This window comes from Uloborus diversus, chromosome 8 (assembly GCF_026930045.1).
Source record: "Uloborus diversus isolate 005 chromosome 8, Udiv.v.3.1, whole genome shotgun sequence".
NCBI lineage: Eukaryota > Metazoa > Arthropoda > Arachnida > Araneae > Uloboridae > Uloborus > Uloborus diversus.
The window spans coordinates 156,360,080-156,382,870 of record NC_072738.1 but is presented as its reverse complement, the minus strand read 5'-3'; the positions used below and the strand labels follow the sequence as shown (position 1 = coordinate 156,382,870).

At 34.2% G+C, this 22,791-nt stretch overlaps 1 protein-coding gene across 1 annotated transcript in view; it reads left to right on the top strand.

Annotated features, from left to right (window-relative positions):
* The first annotated feature begins 20,386 nt into the window (after positions 1–20,386).
* The window catches only part of LOC129228696 (solute carrier organic anion transporter family member 4A1-like), a 35,149-nt gene continuing 32,744 nt past the window's right edge, over positions 20,387–22,791 (top strand). The window contains 1 exon segment of the mRNA XM_054863380.1: positions 20,387–21,023. Within this exon segment, the coding sequence (XP_054719355.1) occupies positions 20,387–21,023 (637 nt within the window).

Genomic DNA, 22,791 nt, shown 5'->3' with positions numbered 1-22,791 from the left:
GTACCCGCACGGCTTTGCCCGTAATAAAAAAATTAAAAGGTCTTTTGGTTCGCCTGTATATTTACAAATAATGTATGGTGAATTTTCTCGCCAATTGGTTTGTACCTATGTTACGGTTCCACGTTATGATAATTTCGTATCTCGCCAATTGGCTTGTGCCCATGTTACGGTTCCACGTTGTGATAATTTCGTAATTTACTCGTCCATCTTATGATAGTTTTGTTCTTAGGAAAGAACAAAATCGAATTTTCAAAAAATCGCTTCGAGGTGCACACCGCCATGCTACAAACTTTGTGCTAAATTTCATGAAAATCGGCCGAACGGTCTAGGCGCTATGCGCGTAACAGAGATCCAGACATCCTCCTGATATCCAGACAGAGAGACTTTCAGCTTTATTATTAGTAACGAAGCCGATTTATGGAATCAAAAGTGCTTAAAACAAACGTAATTCATATAAGCGGCGGCTACTGTAGTTAGAATTGATAAAGGAAATGAAAATATGCGACTGAAAGAAGTAAGTTTTTCTTTTTAACAACGTTAATTTATCGTCAAATTGCCTAGCACAGTGGTGCTCGACCTACGGCTCACTTTCCAAACGTAGGCCCCCGAAGCTGATCCATATGACCCGTTTGTTCAATATTTCGAATCGAAAAGCATATTCTGGAAACTTTTAAAACAACTGAAAATATTCATTGGTGCCCCCCTCCCCTGAGCTTATTTCATATAGAGAAGCAATAAAATATCTTGATACTTGCGAATTAACATATCTATATATATAAAATGGAGTTTGGTAAATTTGTTCCCTAAGATCTCAGAAACTACCCGGCAGATTTGGCTGAAACTTTCACCGTTTGTTCAGTTTGGCACTGGGAAGGTTTATAGACCAGTTCTAAAAAAATCCGATTGATAGTTCCCATTTTATTCCAATTTTTGTCCCAATTTTCGCATAAATGCCCCCAATATGGGGGTGGAAAAAACGTGCACATACTAACATTATATGTCCATCGAAAGCGCCAATTTTTCTGCTGAAGATAGCATCTGTTCGAAGTTTCTAATTTGTATAAAAAACGAGTTATGAGCTTTTTTGTTCCCTGTTCGAAGGCTTTCATCAACCCAAGTCATTATTTAGTGTGTCATCTCCCAAGAATTGTTGTATTGTTGAATATTTTTGCGTTTCGTATGACTTTTTGAGACTTTTCTCAAGTCAAATCTTAAAGTAACGTTTTTCCACAAGATTGGCTAAAAATAAATGGATTTGGCTGATCATTTTACTTTTAAACGGAAATCATGTAATTAATGGTTTATTATTATTATTTATGCTGATTGGACACTTGCTCACTATATCCAACCAACCAGCAGAAATATCGCCAGAATTTTTTCAAAAAGATTTTAGTAGCTGATGCATTTGGCAGTTTTTTCCACTGTCGCTGTTTTTGAGCCCAAAGACTACGTAATAATGTTTCTCAGCTTTCACCATATAAACAAAATATCGCCAATCAAAGATACTTTAAAAAATATATACTGTGTAAAATAATTCAACAACTAAATTAGGCAAACCCATCAACCGCACAAAAACTTCCATTAATTTTTCTTTTTGCACGATTTCAAACAATCGCCAAATTTTACTATTTATTTTGGAAACATTTCGGATGAAACCGTTTAGCGCCATTTTATTTTGACCAAAAGTATCTCAGCATCTGGCAACAATATTTCTATAATAAAAATTAGTAAGGAGGGGGAGTATTATCGAAAGTGTCCCAAAATGATTCTCGCAAATTTGGTAATATTTTAAACCAAGTGCCCACAAAAATTGAAATTTCTCAAAATAACTAAAGCAAGTGTAAGGGGAACACGGGCAGCTACATTTTTTAAAACAGTTCGTACATCAAAGGCCATACAGAGAAGGTTTTAGATTTAAAAAAAAAGTACTAACAGATAAATCTTTGTTAAACATGTAAAGTTTAATTTCATATTTCGATATTCTTCAAATTTGTATATGCTTAAATGTCGTGCTTTCGTTTCTAATTGAATACTATTTTGTTCTTTATACTTATTGCTATTTTAGTTTAATGAGTAAGGAAGAAGCTCGATTTTTAATCACGTCAAAAAGGTTTGTTTTAAATTCTTTCGCTTAAAACAGAAAACAAGGGCAAGTAACGATTGTTTCTCATAATTATTACTGACCCAGGCAACGCCGGGTATTTTTGCTAGTCTGTACTAAATTTGGCGATACCTCATTTTTTAAACTAAATGCATGAAAAAATAAAATCACGAGAAATACGCAGACGATAATCTATTACGATTTATCTTTCTTATTCGCAACTCCAGCGCTCGAATATGCTACCTTGCGGAGATTTCCAAAATTGCCGGAAAAACTAAAACATTGCGTTCCATGTGTTCATTTTGGGCAAAACAAATAGTTTGTGTATTTTTTTTATTTGCGTAATTCATCATTTGGAGTCGTCATCCGCAACAGCGTAACATCAAAAATATCTGATATAAACTGTGAGTACACATTTTATTTATCTTGTTCTGAGTGAATTTGAATAAATATCAGTTTTTCAATTCGATGGAAAAAAAACGAACTTAACAACATTGACTGGACACTTTTCCTTAAACTAATTCCACATAAATGATTTAAATAACCTTTGTTACTACAGTATCCTACTGAAATAGACAGTATGCAAATAAATTTTCTTGAAAATATTTATCGCAGAACAGATTGAAAAATCCAGAAAGAACGTTAAGAATTTGAACAAAAAAAAAATAAAAGTTCGCCAAAAATCTGTTTATAGGGTTATGGTTTTAAAATTGTGCGAAAGAATAATGTATCTTGACAAGATTTCGCATATCAGTTAAATCATTTCCATGACGAATGAATTAAATGCATGATGATTTCTTTTGATATCCAATCATATAGTCATAGAAATAAATTATCTAGTGTTAAACGTTACTCTTGACAGTCTGTCACGTATGTGCACTGTGACAAAAATGTCAACAAATGCCGGAAATGTCACGAAACTGAACTTAATATGTACTAATGTATAGAAAACACGGTACAAAATGAAAATGCCGTTCGAAGCGAACCAAAAATTTATGAATTCCGAATTCAACATCGTGAAATGGCTGCTTCAGAACAACTTACTGTGTGTTCTGCATAATTTTTTACTTTCGTAATACTTTTTGATTTCTAATCTCTTTCTATATGGTTCAGAATAACCAAAAGACTTTGAAAAATCTTTTCAAATGAATAAAGAACAAAAATTCATACATGCGAGCAAAAATATCTATCATTTCCAAAGTTTAGAAGCAATTATTTATACGTTAAAGCGTGCGTTTGTTTTAGTTTTTTCATCGGCCATTAGACAGTGGCTGCAGCGCCCCCTATAGTTTGTTGGAGTTGCCAATTGTTGCATTAATAAAGCTATTTTTATTCGCAAAAAAAAAAAAAAAAAAAAAAAAAATCAACATCTCTTGGAGCGATTGGCGTCAAAATTGAACCAAAGCCTGTTTACATTTGGATTCACATATATTCCAAATTTCAACCAGAACGTAGCATTACTTCTTGAGATAGGGCACTCACAATGGAAAAAAAAACGGGCGGTTACGCTACCCCCTTTTTACTTTCTTCTATATCTAATATATAGAAGAAAGTATTGGATTCGTGCAAATTTTCGAATTTCGAATTTTGACGGATTCGAACGTTTTGAGGTGTGCTGAGTCCATTTCGACCATTTTTGGAAAATGTCTGTCTGTCTGTGTGTGTGTATGTATGTGTGTCACGTCTGTGTGTGACCAGTTTTTTGTGGCCGCTCTACAACAAAAACTACCGCATGAAATCGAACGAAATTTAGTACACATATGTGCCCCTATGTGAACTTGTGCCCATTAGTTTTTGGCGCGAATTCCTCCAAGGGGGGTGGAGCAATGGGACGTTTTTCGAGTTACGCGTGCTTGCTATTCCTCAGGAAGTTACTGGCGGAATCAAACAAAATTTGGTCCATATGTTGGTATTAACAGGAACAGGTGCTGATTCAATTTTGGTGTCAATAACTCAAACGGGGGTTGAGCTATAGAACGTTTTTTGTCGTCAATTGTGACTGCTGTATCTCAAGAAATAATGAACGGAATGAAAGAAAAATTTATCGGCAAGTAGCCCTTAGTGGGTATAAGAACTGATTTTATTTTTGTGTGAACAGCTAAAAAAGAGGTAGCGCAATCACCCGTTCTTTTTTTCCATTTTGAGTGCCCTATCTCAAGAAGTAATGCTACGTTCTGGTTGAAATTTGGAATATATGTGAATCCATATGTACACAGGCTTTGGTTCTATTTTGACGCCGATCGCTCCAAGAGGTGTTGATTTTTTTTTTTTTTTTTTGCGAATAAAAATATTTTTATTAATGCAACAATAAGAAAGATAAATCGTAATAGATTGTCGTCTGCGTATTTCTCGTGATTTTAATTGAATGGAAATGATCGGAAATATTATCTCAATGATTTAAAATTTTTAACTGTTGCCATCTTATGTTTGTTAACAAATAAAATATTTGTAATTCATTCAAGCAAGGCTTTTAAAATAACATTCAATTTTCGCTCTTTGCTTTGCTTTTGCAATAATTCAGACATTGGGATAGTCGTCAAGTTTTTGCATGTGTCATTTTGTTTTTGTTGGGAATATTGCTTCCTCGTCAAGCATGGGGAGGGATCAGAAAAAAAAAAAAGAAAAATATAGAAGAAAGTTTCGTGATGGCCACAACATACTAGTTAGCTGTTGACACCAAAATAAAATCAGCTCTTATACCTACTAAGGGCTACTTGCCGATAAATTTTTCTTTTATTCCGTTCATTATTTCTTGAGATACAGCAGTCACAATTGACGACAAAAAACGTTCTATAGCTCAACCCCCATTTGAGTTATTGACACCAAAATTGAATCAGCACCTGTTCCTGTTAATGGCAACATATGGACTAAATTTTGTTTGATTCCGCCAGTTACTTCCTAAAGAATAGCAAACACGCGTAACTCAAAAACCTTCCCATTGCTCAACCCCCCTTGTAGGAATTCGCGCCAAAAACCAATGGGCACAAGTTCACAGAGGGGCGCATATGTGTACCAAATTTCGTTCGATTTCATGCGGTAGTTTTTGCTGTAGAGCGGCCACAAAAAACTGGTCACACAGACGTGACACACACACACAGACAGAGAAACATTTTCCAAAAATAGTCGAAATGGACTCAGCACACCTCAAAACGTTCGAATCCGTCGAAATTCGAAAATGTGCACGAATCCAATACTTTCTTCTATATATTAGATATAGAAGAAAGTAAAAATTGAAGTGACATAATATTACGATAACTAAACATAATATAAGATGTCGTCAAACTTTGCCCGTTGCAGTAAGCCATAACCCATAAATATCAAAATTATCTATGGTATAACTTTTAATTGTGTTGTAAGAATGGAACGAAAGAACTTGGTGTGGTTTTTGGGATTTGCGAAGGAAATTAAATTTTTAGTGATTTTTTTTTTCTAAATTTAATATTAACATCTTGATACAGTGCGATATGGAATGAGTCCAAAATCAAAATTTTACCTACAGATTTGGTGCTCCCAAATGTTGGTGCCCTGGGCCCGTGACCCATGTGCGTATGCATTAATCTGGCCCTGTTGAAGAGTGCTGCAAATGCAGCAGGTTTAATCCCATCACGCTTATTGACCACGATTAAAGACAATGTGTGTAACCATATACCTAGGTGTTTCCTTCACAAAGAAAATAAACAGAGACGCCCTTGGGATCAAGTTCCGGTGTGATCCTGAGTACTTGTGAACCGAAGCATAAGCATTATGTATTCCACCTTCAACAGAAATCGAGAAATCACGAACCCGCAGAGCTAGTGTCTGAATAACTGGCTTATTACAGCATCATCGTCTGAAGAAGATTCTGTTGATGGCCTCTTTTCTTTTTCAGATAATTGCCCTGCAGGTAAAAGGAACTTCCTCCCACAGATTTTTAACTCCAAATGCAGCATTGTTTCCTTGAACGCAAACCTGTGGTTTTCCGGCATGTTGACACATTTATGGCGGCGCTGCGGGTTGTTTGTTCTGTTGTGGGATTTTAGCTTTATGAAAGAACCGTGCGCGTTTGTTGTTGTTTCGCTTGTAGTTGGTTTTGTTGTTATTATTAGTTCTGTTTTATGATCAGTTTCGCTTTATGTTTATGTTATGTTTGGGGTTCGAATGTGCGAAAACTTGCGCGTGAAGGAGAAAATCTTCCCAGCAATTCTCCTTTTGGAAGAGTAGAATTGTAAAATGAGCAAGTAGGATCTGCAAAATTGGAATGTGTTTCGTTTACTAAATTAAGAATAGGAAATAACCGCTATTGATTTTTCATGCAAGAAATTACTATTAATGTTTGATAAAGCATTTTTGAGAACTTGGTGAGTTTGTTATGATGAATAAGGAATTAAAGATCTGTCAAGAAGATTGGTGGATCTGAGGAATATAGTGTGGATTAATGACACTTGGCAACGGTAAGTTTGAAATTAGCCTATTAGAAAAGAAGATGACTGAATCTTTATTCACGAACAAACATGACATCATGCCCATATCTGTAAAGCTTTGGCCCACTATACAACGTCTTAGACCATAAAGATCTTAATAGTCGAAGCAAAAAATTAGTAATGGCCAGGGCAAGGACGGATCCAAAAATTTTTCAAGGGAGGGCCGAATGATTTTTATTACTAACTTTTTACTATGTATACTAATTAAAAATATTGATCACAAAGGTTTTAGACTTTAATTCCGAAGCAATTCCGAGATAGGGTCCCAAATTCAAACCTCCCTTCATCCAACATCAATGAAACTCATCTAAATTTGCCTTTTTTAAACTTCGTTTTCGAAAAATTACCGGTGGAGAGTCCCTCCACCGGTAATTGGGGCGATCATCCCTCCCTTGTATCCGTCCCTGGGCCGGTGCTGTGGAATCTGAATAATTTTTTGGGGTAAAAGAGTCGGAGTCAAAGGCTCTAAAATTCCCGGAGTCGGAATCGATGCCGGAGTCTTATTTTTTCTCAGACTACACAGCCCTGGTAATGGCCCCAAACTCCTGAGGGAAAGTCAAAAAAACAATTTTTTGAAACTAATATTTTATAGACTTATGCATTCATATTTATCAATCTACTAGAACAGCGTTTCTTTAATTGTGTTTCGCGGTACCCCAGGAGTCCACGAAGATCACCCGCGGGTTCCGCGTTCTTTTTTTCTAAATAAAAATGCTCACCTAAAAATTTGATTAAAATCAGTTCTGAGTGAAGCATTAAACCAGTATCTTTCAAATAAGCAGCAGAGAAAACATCACAATGAATTTTACATTGCAAACTCAATTGCACTGTCGATGCGATTGTCGTGTCCTGTGACTATGTTAGTACAAGTGCAAAAAAACTTTTTATCAAAATGACATTTAATAAAAAAGAATTTTAATGTATTAGGGGCATTCCAAGGTATTTTTGACATTTATGTAGAGTCCGTAACGTGACGTTTTTTGCCATAACTTTTTAATTTACTGTTTGATTAGCATATTATTTTCTTTTTATCTTTTCCTACCAACACACCAGCTCAAATTAAAATAATTTGCAAATCAAACAGTAAATTAAAAAGTTATGGCAAAAAAGGTCACGTTACGGACTCTACATAAATGTCAAAAACACCGTGGAATGCCCCATTATTAAAATGTTACAATAAGAATTATTTGTAATATTTTTCGTTCTTACTGCAAGTAAGCCGTTCTTTAATGTTGCATTCAAACTAGTGTGCTACTGAAGATATACTAGAGGGTTACACAAAAAAAAAAAAAAAAAAAAAAAATTAAAGGGTTCCACAGATCAATGAAATTGAGAAACGCTGTACCAGAAAATCACCCGTCAAGGAATGACGGATGAAAATTACTTCTACATTTGATCGACGCAATTGCCTGTTTGGGGATGTTTTGATCGTTGAAATTTTAACCCCTTAACTCCAGAGGATGAACCCTAAACTGCAGTAAATAACGTTCATTGTAGGGTCATCTTTTCTTTACTAATAATAAAGCTGAAAGTCTCTCTGTCCGGAGGATGTCTGGTAGGGTATCTGTGACGCGCATAGCGCCTAGACCGTTCGGCCGATTTTCATGAAATTTGGCACAAAGTTAGTTTGTAACATGGGGGTGTGCACCTCAAAGCGATTTTTCGAAAATTCGATGTGGTTCTTTTTCTATTCCAATTTTAGGAACAAAAATATCATAAGATGGACAAGTAAATTACGAAATTATCATAACGTGGAACCGTAACATGGACACAAGCAAATTGGCGAGATACGAAATTATCATAACGTGGAACCGTAACAAGGGTACAAGCCAATAGGGAAGTATCAACCTATCAAATATTCCAATTTTAACTATTGCACAATGTTGACAGGCTCACAAAACACAAAAATTCACCATGGCCGGATTTTTAAAACCAACGATTGATTTTTTATGATTTTTTTAAAGAGCGATGCGCAAAAAAGAGGTGTGGCCTGAAACGTCAGCAGCTGACGTCATTTCCCTGTTCCGATCAGAGCTCCATTTCCATGCCGTGTTGCGCCTACCAAGAGGTGAGCACTGTCTTTTTCAGCCTTTTTAAAGCCTTTAACCAGCATTTTTTCCATCATGGAGCTAGGATTCACGAAAGGTCAATCCAATAACCTTCCTCAAGTAAAGTCATTCATTGTGTTTGACTTTTTTCGAAAGGACGAGAGATTTAATGTCCTAGAAGTACGGGGAGTGAAACAACAAAGTTTCACCATTGTTATTCTTTAAAATTGTACGTACATATCCGTCCCGTCTATGTTTGCAGTTCATATTATTCGCATTAGTTTCCCTTATCAAGATTTATCATTTCTATTTGTGTGTCGATGGTTTTTTTATCTGAATATATAAATTACAATGTAAGAGCGCTATTCCAGTTCTTACTTGGCGGCTTTTAATGAGGCGCGCATTTTGTAACAACCCTACTGCAAGTGATTCCAGTACTAAGTTTTAGAGCAGTTTTTGCATGAAAATTTTTCGCTTTGTTGGCAATAAAAGTTGATCTGCTTTTTTTTGTGGAAAATTGTTTTAAATCCGTTAATACATGTTAATTATCCTTGAGTTTTTGTGCAACTTAGCAAAAAAAGGAAAAATATATTTTCTTGCTCTTTATTGATAAAAATAATAAATTTGAAAATGGTGTTCATTTCATAAAATAAGTACCTTTTTGCAGGTGAGAAAGGTCTTGTATATATAGAAACGCTTCTGGTGATAAACTGAAAATGTATTTTTAAATCATCAATTTGTAATAGTTAAAATTTGAAGATAGTTTGAATGTTAAAAAGAAAGTATTAATAGTTTTTGCATTGTTATTAAAATGGAAATAGTAATGCATCTATTACTTTCTATTTAAGTTCATTGTGCAGGGTTTAAATTCCTTTGTTTACTTGCATTTTTTCAAAAATATCTCATATGCTTATTAAACATTTATTTATGAACAGTTGTGAACATATATTTCAAACTGTATTTCTCACTTGACATAGTTTTTAATTAAAATAAAGTGCAAATTTTCATTTTCAAATTTTAATTAATAAACACACTTGAAAACACTTCTTTCGAAGATCCTGCTGGGACGGAACAATAACAAATCGCTTGTGAGGAGTTTTTTTAGATGTAGATACGCATCCAGGAACGAAGCAATACTTGTAATTGATTCTACTAGCCATGACAAAGAAAATCAAATTAAAAACAATCGCAGAATGCATTAAACCCTACAGACAGCAAAGGATTTTCACTAGCCTTTTATGCGCGTTGCTGTTAGAAGGCTCTTGTTTTCCCGCGCCTTCTCCCAAATATCGCCAGCACTTCTTTGTTCTAGCCAATATCGCCGCCTCGCAGCGCGGCAGTGACGCCAGTCAAAGGACTTACAAGCAAATGACGTCACTCGCGCGTGAACTTTAAAAAATTATTTAAAAAAAAGTATTAGTAGTATCGTAGAAATTTTTTCGCAGATGATGTTCATGTATGTTACTCTATCATATAAAAATAAAATTAGAAAATCGAATACTCCCCTATTGGCGAGAAAATTCATCATACATTATTTGTAAATATACAGGCGAACCAAAAGACCTTTTAATTGTTCTATTACGGGCAAAGCCGTGCGGGAACCACTAGTTCAATATAAAATCAAACAAATTTTCAGAAAATTTTTGCCGCACCATTTTCGATTTTGATGAAATTTGGTAAGTAATATGTATCAATATTCTGTATTCCCAAACTGTTTCATTTTTTTCTTGGAAAAATTTTATTCCTGAGATACAGCTGTTTTTTTGCTCCGCGGATGAGTAAAATTGGGCTTTTTTTATCCTTTTTAAAAAAGCTCTAGGATTTTATTTAAATTAGTAAGGAGATCAAACACGTCTTATGTTAAAGGTGAAAAAATGAACTTTTTATTTGTGCATAAAAAGAAAAGATTTAAGTTTAGCCTAATTAGAAATTTTTTGTTGTCAAATCATGGTTGAAAAAGTGCCGTTTTCGTCATTTTTTAGCCTAAAAAAGTCGAGGGACTTTTAGTAGGAAGCTAATTTTTTTTTCCTGTAGTAGTTAGTTGTGCATACTAGAAGCACAGGAAAAAAAAAAGGTCGATACTTGCAGTCCTTCATGACGAAAAGATTGCTTAAACTTACGAAAAAGTGGTTTTTTCACTCCCCAAAGCCCGGATGTTTGTTAGGTGATAAAAATTTGAAAATTCTCGAGTAAGAAGTCGTTACATTGTCCTTTAAAAGGAAAAAAACTGTCTTTTTTAAGTTTAGAAGAGATATAAACCTTTAAATAAAACATTTGTTTCTGTTAAAAAATTGTTTTGTAAATATAGTTAATAAAAATTGAAAGCTATTTGTTGTTTAGAATTATATTTTGCAAATATATTTCAATGAAACATGGTTATATGGTATTTTTTAAGTTATTAATCCAGTCTACTTGGCCTCTTAAGCAGGGTTGGGTTTTTGACTGTCCAAAACTGGTTTAAAACAGGACAGGTGGTTTTTACCGTCCAAAACTGTGCAAAAGTGTCCGAAACTGTCTTAAACTGTCCAAAACTAAGCTAAAGGGGTGTAATCTAATCAATTTGTATTTACTACAATATTTGTAATGCATAAATATTAATGAGGTTTAATTATATATATAATGAGTATCTGATAATACTTTTCTCCAAAAAGTTCATTTAAAAATACTTTAAAATAAAATGCCAATAACTATCTTATAAAAACTTCCTTTTGTAGCAGTTGGTAGAGTCATGAAAGGAAATTCACATTGCTACCAAGACAACTAATTTCAGTTACATTATAACTCAAAGGAATGCTATTAAATGTACAATATTTTTTAAAAAGCTTCATTTTTTTAAAATGGTTTTTGCAAATAAATTTTGCGTGATGTTTTAATGAAAATTATTTTTTAAATCATAGAATAAAGAACAAGATAATGATTAAACACAACTTATATTTTAAAACTTAATTAATTTTTTTAATATAATACATTCTGCATTTACAAAAAATTGTCATTTATTTCATTTAAGTCAATTATTGGACTATATTTTGAACACTTTCTTTCGACACATGCATTAATGTCGAAAAATTTGGGTTATGGAAGCAAAAAAGAGAAACTCGTGCATGCAAATTGAAACATTTAATGAAGAATTTAATTTCTACCTAACTAGATTAAAATCTGCTGTATATATAAACTATATATATATTATGCTTGAATGTTCACATTAAATAAATATATTAAATAGTCAAAAAGAAAGCATAATTTTGACACATTTTGTTCTGTTTTTGATGTTTTCTCACAGAATATGGTTTTTCAAAAAATAGTTTGGGACACTTTTGGACACAAGGGTTTTGAACCGGATGGTAAAAACCTTGCCAACCCTGCTTTCATTTGCACACATGCACAAGCATAAGTAAATTTGGTTACCATTATCAAATAATAATAATAATAATAATAAATAAAATAAACTCATGCCTACAAATTTTAATTTAAATCAAGAATTCCAACTTCTGTAACTAGACTAAAATCAGCGGCATATACAAGTTGTATGTTCACATTGAAGAAATGTTCAATATAAAACTTTACTTTGATGCATTTTATTCTGTTTTAGATTTTTCTCACAAAATACAATTTCTCTAAAAATATAGTTTTGGACACTTTCGGACAGTTTTGGACAGGACGGTAAAAACCAGGGTTTTTACCGTGGTTTTTACCATAGTGTCCAAAACCTCGCCAACCCTGCTCTTAAGTAATGTGCAAAATTTATTATTGTATTACTTAAGACTTCTATCTCTTCTACGCCCTAGAAAAAAAGTTTTTGTTTTGTTTTAAAGAGCAATGTAACGGCTTCTTACCTTAGCATTTTCAAATTTTTATCTTATCACTTACCATACAAGCCGCTTTTGGGGAGTGAAAAAACCCATTTTTTTTTCAGTTTTTCTTCAGTTAAAGCAATTTTTTGTAAGGACTGCCAGTATCGACTTATTTTTTTCTGTACTTCTAGTATGCATAGTACCTCTGTACTTCAAGTCATATCAACTGCAATTGGAAAAAAAAAAGTTTCCTACAGTAAGTCCATTATTTTTTTTTTTTTTGAATTTTTCAAACAATTTTTAAAAAAATATTTTTATAAAGAAACAGCCATAAATTGTCAGTATATAGCGTAATTTGAGTCGAAAAGCTTTTTTTGTTTATTGCTTTTGCGTATGATCTATCGTTTGCTCATCGCTTTAAATTGGGCTAAGATCACCTGAAATTTGAAACTCAATTTAAGGCCTATACACGAAAAAAATGTTATGTAAAAGCTATAAAATATTTTTTAGTTGCAAACTTCGCTATAGTAAGCTGACAATTTATGGCTGTTGCGTTGTGGAAAAACTTTTTACATAACTTTTTATATATTTTTTAAAACTTTCAGCCTCATGCGCGAATTGAAGATATCAACTAAGATTTCTTTTTTCTTCCGAATTGCGAGGATACCAACTACAACGTTTGAGTAACGCGATTTTGAATTTAAAAAATCGATTTTGTCGAACTACCCTATATAGTGAACAGTGCTGCTAGTGGAGAACTAGCACCAGCGGAGCAGCACCTGCACGGGCCGGTCTACAGTACACAGTAGTGCTCGCGGATGCCCAGTTCCAAAAATCAAAGGACTACATTCTCAACGGTCAAATTTTCGTAATTGCTATTTAAAAACTAGCTGTGTGCATCAGATGACTTTCTTTTGCACCAACTAAAAGTTATTTCCCCATTATTAGCAATTTTAATTTGATTCAACAGTTAATTCTCTAAATATCACCAACAGTGGCCAAATTGAAATCAGATTTTAAAAAAAAAATATTTTTTCTTTTTTAAATCGTCAAATGTGTCGCCAAGTTGGCAACAAAACTTAGCGATATATCGCCAGTCTTTTGGTCGCCAAGTATCCGCTAAATTATAACACCATTTCAGTTTGCATCGAAATTAACAATGATTTCCCCCCAAAAAGGGGCAAAACCTCCCTGTAGAAACACCCGATTGCAACCAAAAGGGGAGCTGCATAACTAGATCTCACTAGGAGTCGACGTACCAAATTTCAACTTTCTAAGACATACCGTTCTCGAGTTATGCTACATACGTACGTACGGACGTCATGATAAAACTCGTAATTAACTCGAGGATTGTCAAAATGGGTATTTCGGGGTTCTATACGTTCTTAGGCGCTTATCCACGCGTGGTCGGGTTGGAAAAAAAAAAAAAAAACCATTCATTCAGGGGAGAGCAAAATGGAAATTAACGGCTTTGAGTGAAATTTTTTCGCGAATGCAATACTTCCTTTTTTGTAAAAGGAAGTAAAAAACGAAGGAACATAGTTTCGAGGGCGCACAGGCGGGAAGGTCGATGGGCCGGCGGGCCAGTCCATCCCTGAATTAGGCCCTGGTAATAATAATAGTAAAATTTAAACTAAAAGGACAGAATCGAAACTTAAAAACTAAGTTCACTGTCCCTGCAGCCGCGTATGAAATAAAATTACGCAAGTATCATCTTAAAACAACGTCTAAAAAAACAGATATATGTTGCTATTCCCCCCCCCCCCCCCGCAATTGCTCCAAATTCGATTTCATTGCCTATGGGTGCGTTCGACGAACCTCACCGGTTAACCAGTAAGTAACCGGTTACTTACCGCAGCGTTCTATGATCAACCGGTTACCTCACTGGTTGCCATTCTAAGCAGTTGATTGGTTGATTGGAGCACGTGATCATTAGTTGTCACGTGATTAACTAACCGGTCGCTCTCGGTCGTGCTCATCGAACGCAACCTAAGCCATTGTACCACAACAATGCCAAATAAGATTTAGGAAACAACTCAACTCATGAGTGTTCGATTTGCAATTGTAATTTAATCGCCGGAGGCCAGACAGCAGATGTTAAAAGGTTGATGCGCGGGAATGTTGAAGATGTATATTATTGTTGGTGTGCGAACATCTCGCAATAAAGTAATTTTATGTCCTATGAATGCTAACTCAGGCAAGTCATATTGTATCAATTATTGTTATAGAAGTGTTTGCTTTTGTTGGTAGATATCTCTTTGTGTCTTTGTCTGCACGCAAGGGTAATTTAAATTATTTTTATTTTCACATTTAGCTCTTTCATTTATTGTTAAATAAGTAAAAGACTTTATTTCGAGGCATTTCGTCGTATTTGTTTTTGTTTAATTTTTATATTTCAACGAAAATTCTTAATGAAATTTACAGTATGGATAAAATTACATCATGGCTTTGAAAATGGACTGAGACCGATAAAAATAAGTTTAAGTGGTGTTTTTATTTACTTAGTTATTTTATCCATTTTTATTACGTGTGTTTCATATGAATATGCAATTGTTTTTTATCCTATCCTATCCTTATATTATTTTGAAGTGCAGCATTTTAACTAGAGATTGCAATACCGTATCAAAAACGCAATACCGGTATTCGGTATTTTTTGAAACACGATACCGGTATCCCGGTATTCAAAAATTATCAAAAACATTATTTTGTTGTCATTATTCATATTTTGTTAATAAAGTGCTTTAATTGTGAAAATGTATTGTGAACAAATGTTTGAATAGAAAAACAAGAACAGTAAGAAACATAAAGCATCTGTTGAATTGTCACTAAGACTGCAACTCATTTTAGCGCACAAACTTCCTAAAGTTAAAAATACTCTTTCTGAGTTCATGCTAGTCAGTGGTACTGTTAATAATGTGTGATACACCTCTAATTGCGTAGTAGTTCTTCATCTTCAAATATAATTTGATCTCTTTCATGCTGGTCTAGGATTCATCTTTTTTTACTTTCTTCTATATCTAATATATAGAAGAAAGTATTGGATTCGTGCAAATTTTCGAATTTCGAATTTTGACGGATTCGAAAGTTTTGAGGTGTGCCGAGTCCATTTCGACCATTTTTACTTTCTTCTATATCTAATATATAGAAGAAAGTATTGGATTCGTGCAAATTTTCGAATTTCGAATTTTGACGGATTCGAACGTTTTGAGGTGTGCTAAGTCCATTTTGACCATTTTTGGAAAATGTCCTTTTTAACTGTTGCCATCTTATGTTTGTTAACAAATAAAATATTTGTAATTCATTCAAGCAAGGCTTTTAAAATAACTTTCAATTTTCGCTCTTTGCTTTGCTTTCGCAATAATTCAGACATTGGGATAGTCGTCAAGTTTTTGCATGTGTCATTTTGTTTTTGTTGGGAATATTGCTTCCTCGTCAAGCATGGGGAGGGATCAGAAAAAAAAAAGAAAAATATAGAAGAAAGTTTCGTGATGGCCACAACATACTAGTTTCAACATAGGTCGAGTTAGATCTGGAGTTAAAAAGGTCGCTTTTTCCAATGCTGTCAAAAAGAAAACTGTGGGACAATTCCTTTACTTTTTACTTTCTTCTATATCTAACATATAGAAGAAAGTACTGGATTCGTGCAAATTTTCGAATTTCGAATTTTGACGGATTCGAACGTTTTGAGGTGTGCTGAGTCCATTTCGACCATTTTTGGAAAATGTCTGTCTGTCTCTGTGTGTGTGTGTGTATGTGTGTGTGTGTGTGTATGTGTGTGTGTGTGTGTGCGTATGTGTGTATGTATGTATGTGTGTGTGTATGTATTTGTGTCACGTCTGTGTGTGACCAGTTTTTTGTGGCCGCTCTACAACAAAAACTACCGCATGAAATCGAACGAAATTTAGTACACATATGTGCCCCTATGTGAACTTGTGCCCATTAGTTTTTGGCGCGAATTCCTCCAAGGGGGGTTGAGCAATCGGACGTTTTTCGAGTTACGCGTGCTTGCTATTCCTCAGGAAGTAACTGGCGGAATCAAACAAAATTTAATCCATATGTTGGTATTAACAGGAACAGGTGCTGATTCAATTTTGGTGTCAATAACTCAAACGGGGGTTGAGCTATAGAACGTTTTTTGTCGTCAATTGTGACTGCTGTATCTCAAGAAATAATGAACGGAATGAAAGAAAAATTTATCGGCAAGTAGCCTTTAGTGGGTATAAGAACTGATTTTATTTTTGTGTCAACAGCTAAAAAGGGGGTAGCGCAATCACCCGTTCTTTTTTTCCATTTTGAGTGCCTTATCTCAAGAAGTAATGCTACGTTCTGGTTGAAATTTGGAATATATGTGAATCCATATGTAAACAGGCTTTGGTTCAATTTTGACGCCGATCGCTCCAAGAGGTGTTGATTTTTTTTTTTTTTGCGAATAAAAATATTTTTATTAATGCAACAATAAGAAAGATAAATCGTAATAGATTGTCGTCTGCGTATTTCTCGTGATTTTAATTGTATGAAAATGATAGGAAATATTATCTCAATGATTTAAAATTTTTAACTGTTGCCATCTTATGTTTGTTAACAAATAAAATATTTGTAATTAATTCAAGCAAGGCTTTTAAAATAACTTTCAATTTTCGCTCTTTGCTTTGCTTTTGCAATAATTCAGACATTGGGATAGTCGTCAAGTTTTTGCATGTGTAATTTTGTTTTTGTTGGGAATATTGCTTCCTCATCAAGCATGGGGAGGGATCGGAAAAAAAAAAAGAAGAAAAATATAGAAGAAAGTTTCATGATGGCCACAACATACTAGTTTTTCTTTGTATATGTTTCTTTTGTATTGAGTACGGTATTTTTAAAAAAAAGTGTGGCTAATTGTAATTTCTCCTCGAGAGGCGACTCTTTTCCTATATTAACGGCTTCAACAATATCCTCCTGATTAAGACAGGTTTGTGTTTATTTTTGTATAAAGCCTTTAGCTTGAAATTTGCAATGAACTTAACTAAATTTAACCTTTTAAGTTTATTTCATTCGTATTTGATTTCTTTTGATAATTCCTTATAATTATGTAAAGATTTGAAAACATTTTCTAGTTCACTATGCTTTACCACTGCACAAATTTTTAAGGCGCTCTATGTAGATGCTATCTCACCAAACGTACACCTAAACAGCAAGACAGTACAGTACACCAATATCCTGGTGATTACAAATTACCATTTCGTACATTATAAAGATTGATTTAGATTTTTTTTTTGCTAGTATAACAAGTGGTAATTGACCCTTTAAAGTTGACTACACTTGACAAGTATTTTTTTAAAAATAGTTAAGTAACTGCTACAATTGAAGGTTGGAACAAGTTATTCATAGCGCTAACACATTTGCAAATACAAAAGTGATAACCAGCAACAGACTCTGGGCCCAGCTAGGCTGGTCCTAGTCAATTTACAATCTCCATTAAAGATCAATGGCCCTCTTAAAACTATCTACTCCCTTGCTCATTACCACCTCTTCCGGTGAGCTATTCCAAGTTTCCACTACCCTGCTAAACAAAATTTAGTCCATATGTTTTCCCTAACAAGTACAGGTGCCGATTCAGTTTTGGCATCAATAGCTCCAATGGGGGTTAAGCTATGAAAGGTTTTTTGTTGTGAATTGAGACTGCTATATCTCAAGAAATAATGAACAGAATCCAACCAAAATTTATCAACAAGCAGCCCTTAGAGGGTGTAAGAGCTCATTCTATTTTGGCGACAACAGCTGAAAAGGGGGTGGCGCAATTACACATCCTTCCCCCTCCCCCCATTGTGAGCTCCATATCTCTAGAAGTAATGCGACATTCTAAATGAAATTTGGAATAAACGAATCCATATGGTAAACAGGCGTTAGTTCAAATTTTTTGACGCCAATCGCTCCATGAGGGGCTGATTTTTTTTTTGAATAATAATAGCTTTATAATTGCAACGATAAAGATAAATCGTAATAGACTGTCGTCTGCGTATTTCTCGTGATTTTAATTGTTGGAAAGTGACCAGAAAATCGCGATGATTTAAACTTTTTAACTGTTGCTATTTTGTATTTGTTAACAAATAAATATTAGCAATATATTTTAAGCAAGGCTTTTAAAATTTTCATTCTTTGCTTTTGAGATAGACGGGAATTATGATGGTCGTTAAGTTTTGTTTTGGCGTGTGTAATTTTCTTTTTGTTGGGAATATTGCCAAGCATGGGGAAGGATCAGAATTATAAAGATACAGAAAGTTTCGTGATAGTCACAACACAATAGTTTATTTTCTTCTATATCTATTGCTTTCTTCTATATTTTGACATTTTTTTTCTACTACTACTATCTATATTTTGATATTTGAATTTCTTTTTAATTCTATTAATTTTGAATATTAAATTTGTAATTTGTTTCTTAGATTCTAAATATTTTCTCTCCGACTATATGATTCGTCAGACTCGCCAGAATCCTGCACATGAAACTAATTAACATACTTTTTGTTTTTACGTACCTTAGCAAAATGATTTCTTTTTCTATAATTTTAATTAATAACTTTATTGAATGCCGGACACTTATCTCTACTAAATTCATGTCTCTTTGCACAATATTTACATTTATTTTCCGATTTTGATCTATACTCATTTCTAGTAAATCCTGTCTTTTCTTTTTAAAATTTATTCCTTTCAATTTTGTTTGCATCTTCCATTTCTACAGCTTTACCACCTAAACTATCTACATGCTTATTTGCACTTTCGTTACTTTAGTAAACAACTGTCGCTTTTTGAGTTAATTGAGGATCACTATTGACTAATCTTGAAGTCCTGATTTATTAAGATACCCAGATCAATAACATTTTCTGCCTGACAAAGGACTGAACCCTGTAAGCTGTAACTCGTACGCTTATTTCCGTGACTTAAGTGTAGCACTTGACATTTCCCTACATTAACTGCCATACCCCACTTATCCGCCCACTCAGTAATATTACCTAAATCCTCTTGAAGCTGTTTTACTTGTTCTTCATTTTATACGATCCCCATAACTTTTACATAACCAGAACAATTCATGCTTCCAGAAATATTTTCATTGATGTCATTCATAAAAATAATAAACAAGAGGCCCTAAAACTGGTCCCTGAGGAACCCTGCTTAAAACATCGCTGTTTAGAATGATTTCCCCTCACAACTACTCTTTGTTTCCTTCCAGTCAGCCAATTTCTAACCCAAAGTAAAGTTTTCCTCCTATTCTTATATCGGCTAGTTTGAAAATGCAGTACCTTGTCAAAGACTTTTTGAAAATCAATCTAAATAACATCCGCGCACTTTTTGTTATCTAAAGCTGAGGTAACCTTGTTGTAGAAATGTAATAAATTAGTAGCACATAAGTCATTAGTACCTTTTCTGAACCATATACTGCAAGCTAGTCAACAGACTATTAGTCTTTTAATTCAATAATCTTTTGATCAAAGTTTCGAAAATCTTACAAACCACTGAAGTCGCATCTTACAGGTCTATAATTCCCAGCATTACCTTTAGACCTTTCAAACCATTAAAAAAATAAGAGATAAGTGGAAATTCGAGTTAAGTGATGTCAAGATATTGAGAATCTACTGTCTATAGAAAAAATGAGTGTTCTATTTTTTAAATTGTTTATATAACTTGATTGTAAAATATAATCTTGTTATCTTGAATCTTTTTCACTTCTTGTTTCTTAGCCTTTTCTTATAATTTGTACTTCTATTGTACCCTTTACATACATGAATGTATGTTTGGTGTTTAATGTTATGCATGCTTACATTTCTGTTCTTGATTTCAGGTTTTCATTACAAAAATGACCAAGATTGCAGTCTTTTGTAAAATTTAAGAAAATCTTGCAGAATGTCTGGGATTGATAATCTAGCAGTTCCAGTGGACAACCACGTTTCAAGTCATTTGTCAGTGTCATGCAGCAAAAGTCACTTGATACCAAGCAGAGGTGAAAGCCCCTGTATGGAGCAACCCATGTCCAAAGTTAAAGGATCCATCACATCCGTAAGCGAGATGTCAGACAGTTTTACTCAAAGTGACAAACTTTGTGGATGGGGCACTTTCCGTCCATTTTGCTTACAGAACTTTCGTACCCCACAGTGGGTTCTTTTCTGGTTGTGCTGGGCCGGAGCTTTACAAGGGCTCATCGTGAATGGGTTCATTAACGTGGTCATAACCACCATCGAGAGAAGGTATGAATTGAAAAGCACCGAAACTGGACTCGTTGCGGGAAGTTACGACATTGCGTCGTTTCTTTGTCTGATTCCTATAAGTTATCTTGGTGGCTCTCGTAGCAAGCCATTTTTTATAGGAAGTGGACTTGTAATTTTAGCCTTTGGATCTCTAGTATTTTCATTACCTTATTTCCTTGCTGGCCCATATACATTCAGCCAGGAACAAGACTTTCTGTGCCATCCAGGACTTTATACTTTGAACTATTCAGTCACATGTTCACCCAAAGACTCTGCGCTTTCAAATTATAAATATATATTTTTTCTTGGTCAGTTACTTCATGGAGCTGGGGCTGTGCCATTATATACTCTGGGATGTACCTTTATTGATGATAATGTTTCTACTAAAATGTCGTCGGTTTATTTAGGTGAGTAATACTAATATTAATCTTTTTATGGTTAATTTATTTTATTTTCCAATTTAGGAAACAAAACTTAAAATTATAAAAACAGCAGAAATGTCAAAATTTTCAAAGCATTTATTTGTTTTACTTTGTATATCTGTTTACGAAACATTATTTAGCACAAGCAGTAACTTTTAGTTTATGTATATTATAGTATTCATTGTTTAGATGTTTGTTAATTGTTTTACTTGAACAAGCAATAATTTTTTAACCCGGCAGAACTTGCAGTAGCTTTTTTTTCACACGAAAGCTTGTGGGGGAGGCTCCGTAGGCTCGGAGTGCTAATTTCATTAAATTGAGTTTGCAAAATAGAAAAAAAATGGTTTTCAACACTGAATTATAAATAGATAAACAGCCTCTAAAATATGTTTTTGAAAGTAAGGTTTAAGAAAGTTTTATGGTACATGAATCTAAATCTTCTAAGCATGACTGATGATCGTTGTACTGTTCTGTGTCAACTTCATCTTCATTAGGGAGTCCTCATCAGTTGAAACCTCCACTAACAAGGTCTGCAACCTCTTCATTTCATCTGTGTAGCTTAAATAGCGATGCATTTCACAACCTCTTGCTTTACATTCACAATCTGAAATGAAAAGTGCGAGCGCTCGCTCCGGGCCTTTAAGGCCCGAACCAGAATTTTCTGGGGAAAAGGGGGAATGTACATTCCTGAAAAGCATGTGGTCAGTATGTAGGTCACCTTGAACGCAGCTACTGTGGACCTCATTCATTTCCGTTGAAGGGGTGATTTTTGGCAGCTTAGTTTTGTAATGACCAGGCTTGAGAGACCCGATGCGAGTTCTCCCGGGTTAAAATGGAATTATTACCTAGTGTTTGGGGCATCTCAAAAATGTCAAAATACTTTGAGGTAAATAATGTAAGTCTAATTCATGTCTAAGTGTTTCTTCGGGGAAAGTTATTGTGTACATAACTTACGAAAAACGAGAGTTAAGTTGTTATATTTACATGAATTTTCACTTTTCTGCTCTCAAAACCAGCCTAAACAAAATTTATGTTTTTTTTCCTGCCACTAAAAGTCCCATGGCTTTTAGTTGTCATTCTTTATTTATTTATTTTTTTTTTGCTCCCCCATTTTAAAGCCTCAATCGCTTCCACTGCCTGTTAAATACACCCAAAATGTGATAAATCCCAAACGCTTGTGTCTTTTGTCTAAGATTTGCTGAAACGGGCAGAGGATTAATGTTAAGAGGAAAGGAAACTGAAGAAAAACTTTTTGCTAAGGTTGGACGGTATGCTGCTCTTGCTAAGTGCGTTAAATTAAGTGCTCCTGTTTCATCAAAGGCTTGATTTGGCATGACAGAGCAGGGGTGATTATGTTTTGGTTAAATTCCAGCATTCCAATATTTTTTGTGCTTTAATGCACCGCTAATTTGGTGTTGTCTTTTATGTCCCCAACCTGATTTTCTTTTCCCCGTTACTCTAAATTGACAGCAATATTGTTGTAATACTGCCGTATTACCCCACATTAGCCAGCTTGTCCCTAAAATTTAGGGGTCGCCAGTTTTCAATAACATGTAATGGCCTAGTCCTTTCCGGCAGGCTGGAAAAGGAGAGGTTTTGAAAATATTTTAATGTAATATAATAATTTAATATAGTCATCATATATCTAACTATATATGAAGTTATTGATATTAATGAAACTTTGACTTAATCTTGTTAAAATATTTATTAACAATACAATTTTTGTGATTCTCGTCCTGCAAAAGAAATCTAG